The sequence below is a fragment of the Hydra vulgaris genome, chromosome 09, assembly GCF_038396675.1.
Source record: "Hydra vulgaris chromosome 09, alternate assembly HydraT2T_AEP".
Classification (NCBI taxonomy): Eukaryota; Metazoa; Cnidaria; class Hydrozoa; order Anthoathecata; family Hydridae; genus Hydra; species Hydra vulgaris.
Genome location: NC_088928.1, coordinates 37,659,981 through 37,670,562, shown reverse-complemented (window position 1 = coordinate 37,670,562; position 10,582 = coordinate 37,659,981). Strand labels below are relative to the sequence as shown.

General features: G+C 28.3%; 2 protein-coding genes across 2 annotated transcripts; both read right to left on the bottom strand.

Annotated features, from left to right (window-relative positions):
* Positions 1–4,638: 4,638 nt before the first annotated feature.
* On the bottom strand, positions 4,639–9,456 carry LOC136084759 (sterile alpha motif domain-containing protein 3-like). Its single transcript, XM_065805601.1, has 9 exons — positions 8,024–9,456; positions 7,558–7,660; positions 7,272–7,463; positions 6,873–7,128; positions 6,435–6,543; positions 6,090–6,245; positions 5,690–5,893; positions 5,068–5,387; positions 4,639–4,983 (listed from the first exon to the last, which is right to left on the bottom strand). The coding sequence occupies exons 2-8, from the start codon at positions 7,640–7,642 to the stop codon at positions 5,214–5,216; spliced, it is 1,176 nt and encodes a 391-aa protein (XP_065661673.1). The 5' UTR covers positions 7,643–7,660; positions 8,024–9,456; the 3' UTR covers positions 4,639–4,983; positions 5,068–5,213.
* Positions 8,069–9,397, bottom strand: LOC136084758 (uncharacterized). Its single transcript, XM_065805600.1, has one exon. It carries the CDS (start codon positions 9,395–9,397, stop codon positions 8,069–8,071), a length of 1,329 nt encoding a protein of 442 aa, XP_065661672.1.
* Positions 9,457–10,582: the final 1,126 nt, after the last annotated feature.

Here is a 10,582-nt window from a genome sequence, read left to right as displayed (position 1 = left end):
TTGCGTAATTTATGGACGATCCCTTAACGTTTTATAGTCTATTCTTTTTAATGGTCTAAGATCTTCTTAGTTCTGCTATTTGGATAGCGTTGCATATAAACGTCTGAAAGTGTAAACGTATTTAGCATATGCTGAGTTTGAAGCCAGTATATGGAACATTCGGGTATAATAAACTTATAAAAATGAGAAAACTTTTAAATTTTATTTTAACAATTAGAAATCTTTTTTGCTATATTATTATTTTTTCCTATAAATATTGCTATAAATACAGCAAGATTGAAAAATTTCAAACTTGCTTTATTTGTCTTCAATCCCCCAAAACGACTGGTGATGGCGCACTAAACCACTGACCTATCAATAATGTGCGGTTAGGAGAAAAACAAACTTAATTAAAAATCTCTTATAAGCTCTAGGTATGCTAACAAAGGTGCGCATGTTAATTTTTTTGCTCTTAAAGCAATTTTTAAAATGAGTTATTTTACGTAAAAATATTATAGTAAACAAATAATTGGTATAGAAATGATCGGTTAGAATAGACAAGTATAGAAATGGTAGATTTGGTTAAGACTCGTATTTTATGGGTCCGGAAAGCTAGAATATATATAAAGAAAAAAGTATAGAAAAGGTCAGTGTGGAATAGACTTACAAAGACCCGTATTTTTACGGGTCAGATCAGCTAATTAATTATATAATAGACAAAATGAATTATAAAAAACTTTCTAGGTATGCAATCCTCCTCATCCAAATATAAAAAAAAATTGTTTCACTAAGCTTAGGTTTTGGACAAGCCACTCTTTCTTTATCACTTTTTCTATTAAATCTTAATTGGAGATCTATGTTAATTTAAAAAAACATGTTTCAACTACAGCTATATTTATGTAAATCTCTACAATTTATAGTATAAAATATCTAATAAATTTATTTTGCATGCAAAATTTATATTTAAAAATAAAGAAATGTAGTTCTAGTATAAGTATGAAAAAGTTTGAATTTATTGATTTTAATTTTAATTTAGATAAAGACTTATGGTCATGAGCTCACAAAATAAACTTTTTGAAGGAAAAATATTTTGCCTATTTGGTTACCGTTTATAGTTATGTTTGTTAATTAAATGTATTAATCTAAATAAAAAGATATTATTATTGAGCTATATAGTTAAATCATAAGTTAATACTCGATAACTATAACTAAGTAGTTATAGTTATCAAACAAGTTGAAGTATTGACAACTTTCTTTTTTTAACCATTTTGAAAATATTTTATATTCACGCATGCGTAAAAGTAAGCCCAATAAACGTCCGAGGACGTATTATTTTGGACTTGAACAATTTTGGACGTCCTTTCGACGTCTAAGTCCAAAATGGTACCTATTTGGACGTCCACTTGACGTCCGAAGGCGTACCATTTTAGACTTGGACGAATGGACATAAATGGTACTATGGACGTCTATGGACATAAATGGTACCTATTAGGACGTCCATTTGACGTCCGAAGGCGTACTATTTTAGACTTGGACGAATGGACATAAATGGTCTTATGGACGTCTATGGACGTCCTGTGCCTATTGGGGAAGAATGAAAAAATAAACTAACCATTAATATCAGATTATTTTAATCGAAATAAAAGCATAAAAGAAATAGTGAAAGAACAGTTAATGTTTTTTCATACAACAAGCAATCTACGAAAAAAAGTAAAATAAAACTATAGAGGTAAGTGTCTTACATCAGAAGATGCGTTCAAAAGATTAAACGATGAAGAAAATGAAGGCTTTAAGAGAATTTCAACCAGATCAACCAGCAAGGCAAAATACAAAATAAAAAAATAATAATTTAAAAAAAATAGCAGACACAGATGAGTTAAAGATGAAATAGTTCACTTTACCCCAATCTGGGGGTAAAGTGAACTTGTGAACATGTTTTTTTAATATATATTTTGCATTGTAATAATAATTTTTAATCTTTTTTGTTTCATGTTGTATCAAATATTTTATATGGTATGAATTTTGAAAACTGCAAGAAATTAGGCTTTTTTTCAGAATAATTTTCTTCTAAATTCAGAAAACAGTTCACTTTACCCCAGTTTACCCTAATTAACACAAGCAAGTAGCTTTTTTGGTTATAAAAATGAATCAAACTATTAAATTATGGTGATGATATACATATCATAATATATATATACATACATATATATATATATATATATATATATATATATATATATATATATATATATATATATATATATATATATATATATATACATATATATATATATATGATATCTATGTTTATGGAGAAAAAAATGGGAAAGTGATCACAGACGTCACTTTTAGTAATACTTTTTTTTAAAGATAAGTTAAAAACGTCAGTTGTAATTTTATTAATTAATATAGAGGCTGATGTTGATGATATTCTGGTAGGCTTATTTATAAACGGTATCGCTCCAATTTCAAAAATGTCATTGTAAAATTTTTTAACGTTATTATTAGTGTGGTATTCAAAACAGTTTAAATTAAAATCACCAATTATGTAGTTTAGTTTGTTTTCGTGGAAATTTTTTTAAATTAATATCTTTATGTGAAAATGCATTAAAATTCTCAATTACGCCATTTGGTAGGCAATAACAACAACTTAAAATTATATTTTGGATATTTTTAGTTAAAATTTCAATACTTGAAACCTCTTTATCACCATCAGAAATACTTAAGTTTGACCTGTTAATAAGCCATAAGCATTCATTCGCGTATAAAAAGAACACTACCACTTTGCTTTTTATTTTTACGCGCTAAAATAATTAAATTAAAATCTGGAAATGGAGACTTGAATTTTTAACATCATCAGGGCTGCACCATGTCTCTGTAATGCATATTATGTTAGAAATATTAGAGGTTTCTTCTACATTATTGCGAAAAGTATCAAAAATTTTCTTTAAACTTCTTATAATAAAATGAATAACATTAAGAAAATCCCCTTTAAGAAAATCTTTCAATACATTGTTATAAAAATAAGAGCAGTTTTGCAGAGCACCTGCTTCACTAAAATAATTTATGTCAGGATCAGATTCATTATCAAGTAAAAAATCATTAATTGGAAAAAAGTTAAATAAAATTGACGCAAAACTATTTAGTTGATTTGAATCCATTTCAGAATTTAAATAATTTTATAACTATGAGATGAAAATTTTTTTTACTTAAAATCGCGTGTGAATAACTTATTATAAGTAACTTTAGCATACTTTCCTTTACTTCGTAGCTCCTTTGCTTCCGCGAATAACTTTCTTCTTACTTCTATCGTACGTTCACTAAAATCTTCATTTACAAACACATTTTTATTCAAGAATTTTGCCTTTACGAACTTTTCCAAAATCGCTTTCTTGTCTTTATAGCTTAAAAATTTTAGACCAATAGTTCTATTTTTTCTTTTATCACCCAATGTATATATCGTTCTTAACAAGGCTGGAAGCAATCACTATTAAGTTGGGAGTTATAGAGCAAGGAATCGGTTGACAGAAGAATTGAAGAAAAAGTTGAAAGTTGCATGAGTCAGGAAAACATTAAGATGGGAGAGAGTTCCAAAGTGTTGAAGTGCGGGGAAAAAAACTAGACAAATAAAAGTTTTTAGCGCATGCAAGAATAGGTACAGTAAAAGAATGAGACTTTGCTGAATAACGAGTCAAGTTAGATTGAGTTTTGGTTGATAGAACTAGAAATGATAGTTCCTTTGAGCATCAACAATGATAGTATTTGTAGAAAAGAGTAAGTGATGCAACGACGATGGGAAAGAGGCTCAAGCTTATCAGGTAGAGTGGGTCCAGCTACTTTACAATGCCGTTTTGGACCTTGTCTAGAAGAGAAAGAGTATCATCAGAAGAACCAGCCCAAATATAATAACAGTATTCCATACAGGGTCCAATAAGAGATTAGTAAAGGTAGAGAATGGAATCAGAAGAGAGAAAATGGCGAGCACGATGAAGAGAAACAACCTTAGCTGATGCTAATTTAGCAATCGGTTGTATATATGGTTTCCATGAAAGGTCAGTAGTAAATAATAATTCAACAAGACGTAAAGTAGAGGACTCAGTGAGAGGGTTACCATTCATTAATATGGGATTGTCTCAGTAAGCACAGGACGTTTTTAAAACGTTTTAATTCCGTTCAATTTACGGTCGGACATTTAAAGAACCAATACAAACGTTTTTTTAATCTTAAAAATTAGATATGTAATGTAGTATGTATAAGCAATGATGGCGTGACCTTCGATTAGGCGAATTGATTATTTAAGTTAAAATTATATGAATAAACAAATCTTTAAATCAACCGAGGATTTATATTATTTTCATGTATAAATTAAGTTTATAAATATATTGCAGTATTTTTAGTTGAAAGTCGTTTATCTTCGTTGAAACTACACACTAAAAAAAAGGTAGAATTTTCTACCCGTAGAGGTACTTCGTATATCCGACCCTATGGGTAGAAAAATTTTATAATAATCCACCCAAGATTTAAAAATCTACCCAATTAGGGCAGAAATATAAATATTTATCACGCGAATTTACATTGCAGCTTTAGTTTAATTGTGGAACCGGTCAAAGTATGTCTAGTTTAAAGTATTATATGGAAATTGTAATTAAATTACTCGTGTTTATTGAGATACAAATTATTTTTTTTAAGTTATATTTTTATAGAAATTATCTATTATTACAAAAGTTTGTTCAAAATTCTTTGACTAAATGGTGTTGTAATGTAGCTAGAAACGCCACAAACATGGCTTGCAACAAAATCTAATGTTTTTTTAAATTTTGCGTCAAATGCAATTTCGTACACCCAGTAGGGTGCAACTAAACTTGTAAGCGCACTTAATACTGTCTTGGATTTTGCTATTACTATGCCGTCGAGCATTACGTTTATTTCGGCATCATCAACGTTAAAAACATTTGCTTCGCCTGCACATCTGATGGTTATTGATGGAGTGGAAACTTGTGGATTCTGTAATTACAAAAATGTATAAATTATTAAAGTACTAATTTCATTAATAATTATTCATAATAAAATCGTTAGTTGATATACAACCTTATTTAAAGAAAAGAAGCGATCGATGTCTTCACCAAATACAACTGGTAAAAGAAGCAAAGAAGCCGATATTCTCTGACCTGATATTATATATGTATACGATAACATGTGCAAAAAAATAGTTTATACTACAAAGAATATATTTATTATATATCTTCAATATCAACATTTGATGATGCACCAATACCATTTAAAAAAATATAGACGGTTTGCAACTTTGATTTGCAAATGTCCAAAATTTTGTCTGAACGATTTTGAAAAAACTTCATTATCTTAATTTTCAAATCTAAACCAGTGATTCGTTTTGCTTCTTTGAACAACTAAAATAAGCATTAATACCATTTTAGTATTTCTAGTAAAAATATTTGTATATATGTATATATATATATATATATATATATATATATATATATATATATATATATATATATATATATATATATATATATATATATATATATATATATATATATATATATATATATATATATATATATATATAATGATAATAACATTAATTGCAATAATTATAATAATTAGGAATTATGCAAAAGGAATGTCAAAAATGAAAAAGTAAACAATAAATGTTTATAGTTTGTTTATTGAAAAACACAAAAATAACCTCAATTTCCATTGTTAAACAAGGAAACCTTTGCAATATGACTTGTGTAGTACTGGTTTTGATAAAAATTCTTCTTGATACATAGGTACGGCTCATTCTATCAGATATAATTGTCGTGTCAGGATAATGTTTACTGTGCTCCTTTAACATTAATATTACATGTTGCTCTACACTTGAAGAATCTTCTAAAGAGTCATTTGAAACCTGCAACATAAATCCGAATATGAAAATTTTTACAAAAAAATAATTACAAATTTTATCAAAATAGTACTTGGATATTACCTTCCATTAAAAATTAGCTATTAAAGTTATTTATTGCAATAAATAAAGATATATAAAATAAAGTCAGTCAAATTTGAGTTGGCACAATACTGGTTTAAAATTAAATAAATTGCAGTACCTCTAGTCTAGTTATCTTTACAGGTTGATTATCATTAATCAGCTGGCTGTGTATCCTTTTGGATGCAAACTTTTTATGAGCTATAACAGACTCATCATTAGAATATTTTGCACGTTCCGATTTAAATTTAGTTCTTAGACTATCCAACCATGTTACCTAAAATAGAGAATTTATATACATATAAATCTTTATATGTATATAAATTTATGAATTTATATTCATATAAATCATAAAGTTTGCATAGAAAGTAAATATTATACAGTTTTACACCATACATATATGTAAACATTTTTAGAGATAACCTAACAAGATTTAGATTTTATAAGAATTTATTTAAATACTCACATATAACTTCGATGATTTGCCTTTCATAACTATGACACTGTCACATAGATTTGGATATGTTCGTACAATAGCAGAACATACACTATTGTACATCACAGATGATGGGTAGCTAAATAATAAATATATTATTTATTGGTAATTTAATCCCTTCAAAACTTTGTATTTTAAATATATTATTAAATCTCTAATTATATGCCTCAGTAACTATAAATAAATTGAATATATGTGTTAACAGTTTCAAAACAGTTCAATTCATTCATTCTGTACAGAAGGAATTTAGTTCTGTTAACACATTTACACACTATTCTGTGATGCGTTCTTGAAAAAACTAACGCCTGTAAAAGTTCTACCTGGGCCAACAACAAACAATGATGTTAAAATAATGACAATAATGACGATGATTTAACTACATAATAAAAGAAAATTTAAAAAACTTACAGATCATATTGTATAAGATCTTCAAATAATATTCTCACAAGAGAATGCTCTGCAAATGGCTCTAATGAAGCCTTGTCCTTTGCTTTTTGTAGGGCTACAGAAATATGTTGGGGAAGAACGGGCATGCCATACACAAAAGGAAACACACGCAATGTTTTCTCGTTCGTTGTTGATTTAATATCAAGCAATGGCGTTAAACTGTTATCAGACATAACTGCACAAGGTTGGGGCGCAAATTCAGAATTAGTAAAAAAATCTAAAACAATTTACTAAATATAATATGCTTAATTTAAAAAAAGTAATAATTACCAACTATAATGAAGAAATGACTAAATAACTTAGAACATAGGTATACAATGAAATGTTTAAAATTCATAGCAAGTTCATAAAATTATTAACCTATTGAATTTGAACTCCCTTGTTGCTCAGACCTTGAAGTGACAGGTATTTCATGAGTCCAAAGTTGCTCAGCCCCTAGAACAATCACAATTTCATTTACACAATGCAATAGCACCTCATCGTCGTCTATTTCTGTGCCATCAGAATTCAAAACTATCACAAGAGGGTTGATCAAGTTAAACTTTCTTTGTGCTGTAAAGAAAAAACAATATTTACATTATTACATAAATCAATAAAATTGCATAATCTTTATTAAATATAACGATATTGTAAATATAAAAACCACCTTTTGTCTTTAAACTCAACAAATTATCAGCAACAAAATTTTTTTTCTGAACTCTGTCGCTTGTCCAAACTTTGAAGTTATACATTTTTAAGAAATAACTAAACTAAATAAAAAGTAAATAACTTTAATCTAAATTATTAATATGTATGATTTAAAGACTGATGAAATTAATACTCTCCGTATAACAACAACATCAACAACAGATAATCATTTTCATTTACAATCATTACATTAAATAAGATATTTAAAATATATATAAGATATTTTTGCAAATGTTAAAAAAACATAAACACCCAAACAAAAATTAACATATTAATAGTCTAGGGAGTTAGTGGGGTAGGTTGGGAATGAATGTTAAATTAAATAGTTGGGTTGAATTTTAAATATGTATTTATATTTAATATTGTAAAGTATTTTAACTTTTAACCACACTGTTGTGCAAAAATATCATATTTTCACCATTTACCTTATATGAACTAAGTGGCTGATAATTAACAATAGCTCCTGGTGTTTAAACAATCCATTCATCACTCTTTTCAGTAATGTAAGCATCAAGATGTGGGTTATAAGTCAAAGAATAATGGAGAATACAACATATAACCCATAGGCCATGCAAATATAAAATGAATTCAATTTTGGCAAACAGTGGAACGCATTCTTCATCAATTACATTATAGACAACAAAGGTTTTTACACGTGATAACGTTCCATTACATTGCAAGCGATTGACAGACAGTATATTCTTTTGATTACTACTTATCTCAATTCCATACATTTGTTTAATTTTTATGCAAAGACTGGTTGGAAAAATTGAATAAGGAGGAAATTGCTGTAAACCGAGAATAACTGGAGAGCTCTGAATCCATTCATTTGCTGGTGACAAAAGAGCACACTTAGCCATCTGGTGTCTCTCAGCAAGAGTTTTAGTAATGTTTCTGAAAATTTTCACACGATAAGCAATTTGTTTAAAATATTGATGTTTTGCTTCAAATCTTAGGCACCAAAGTAATCTAAGAGGACCAAATTGGGAAATCATTCGTGGATAATGAACAAGAAAATGTATCTTGGGTGTAAATGATTTTGGATTTAATCGTGCTAATAACTCATGGTGCCTAGCAATAAGGCGGGTGAGTACAGGAATCCACTCTATATCAATAACTGGTGAAAGAATAATTTGGCATATTTTTCTGCATAACAAATGTAGCAACCAATATTCGTTTTTATATGGTACAACTTTTCCAATATATAACGGAAGATGATAAAATAATGACCACCTCTCCACAGCCTTTCCACTGATATGCTTGTTACTTGATACTAAATTAAGTGGAACATTTGAAGGCAAAGGTTTATTACAGCGTTCAGTAATCCCATATTTAAAATTTTTTAGTATATTTCTGAGCTCACAGACTGTCAAAAACTTATCTTTAACAAGGTCTTTTATAACAACACTAAAATTAACACTCATCAGTCCTTCCAATATGTCATGTAATATGTCCTGGGGCATGGAATCAATTGGGTGAAAATAATTTAAGATAGAAAATGGGCATTCTTTTTTAACTCCATACACAGGCATCAGAGTTGGATCAATTAACACAGAGTTAACATGATAATCATGACTGGTTTTAGTTCTTAAAATACATTGACTTTCAGTTTTAATATTACGAATGTTAATATGTGGTACCATGCAATTTCGACAAATACGGCCAGACGAGAAACATGCTGAGAACCCACCAATTGTAAGTGCAGACAAATTATCACCAGATAATGTAACAATGGAGCCTTTAAGATTGTGTGTTATACCTTCAACATTAATGTTAATACCTTCATTTTGAAGTATCATTAAATCATTCAACAAAGGTTGTAGAATTAGTGCGTAGCCGTGTTCTTTAATTATACTATACTTTAGCGTTTAGGGTGTTTTTTCAAAACCCTATTACAAAGTAGCGAAATTCATACCCTAAGGCAGAAAAATCTACCTCAATTTCAATATTAGGATTAAGCAGCGGTAAATATACCTTAGGGTATATAAAAACACCCCGTTTTACCTTTATTTCTTAGTGTGTATGTTGAGTTTGTATTTCTACTTGAATCAAGTAGGTACGATTTATAAAGTTTTTAGTGTGATTTATTAGATTATTTTACTTTTTTACTTAACTTGATTATTAAGTAAACTTGATTACTAAAGATTCTACTTGATTATCGAGACTTGATAATCAAGTAGAATTAAAAATTTAATCTAGTTTCTTTAGTAATCAAGTTTACTTAACAATCAAGTTAATTAATAACATAAAATAATGTAATAAACCACACCAAAAAGCCTTATAAATCATATTCACTTTTATTATAATTTATTTTAGATGTCTAAAAATTATGTCAATGTATGGAAGCGAATAAATAGTTAAGTTTTATCTTCTATTGCACAAAATGTTGAAGAAGTTGAAAATACTGAACATACTATTAACTTTGAACTCCCGCACATAGAAATATTAAAATCTGATACTATATTAGGTGATACATATAACTTTAAAGGTGAAGTTTTTTCTTGTAGTTTTGATGATACCAGAGAAAACTATTCAGATTTAGATGACATTGAGGAGGCTGTTGAAGAGTTTGATCTATGCAAAGAATTAGCATTTTGTGTGGTTAAAAATCAATGGTCTTATTCTTATGTTAATGAATTGTCAACAATCTTACAGAAGTCATGGTTGAATGTTCCGAAGGATGTCTGCACACTGATTAAAATACCTCGGAAAGTCTATACCATTAAAAAGTGTGGTAACGAGTATGTTTACTTTGGATTGCTTGATAGTATTTTGAAAGTATTTAATGGAATACCTGAAACCAAAAATATTAGGACTATACGCTTATCTATTAAAATAGATGGAACTCCTCTTTTCAAATCATACAGTACTCAGTTATGGTCAATCCTTTGTTCTTTTGATGGTTTTAATATATTTACTGTTGTAATTTTTTCCGGAACAGGAAAACCTGATTCTCTGGATGACTACTTGGATGGCTTTATTAA

What these genes read in the sequence shown, in the direction of transcription:
- LOC136084759 (XM_065805601.1), bottom strand. Translation starts at nt 7,642, where the DNA reads ATGTATAACTTCAAAGTTTGGACAAGCGACAGAGTTCAGAAAAAAAAT. An exon ending in GTTGAGTTTAAAGACAAAAG is followed by an intron (nt 7,464 to 7,557) that starts GTGGTTTTTATA and finishes TTTTCTTTACAG; the next exon opens with CACAAAGAAAGTTTAACTTG. An exon ending in GCAAATCATCGAAGTTATAT is followed by an intron (nt 6,246 to 6,434) that starts GTGAGTATTTAA and finishes TCTCTATTTTAG; the next exon opens with GTAACATGGTTGGATAGTCT.
- LOC136084758 (XM_065805600.1), bottom strand. Translation starts at nt 9,397, where the DNA reads ATGATACTTCAAAATGAAGGTATTAACATTAATGTTGAAGGTATAACA.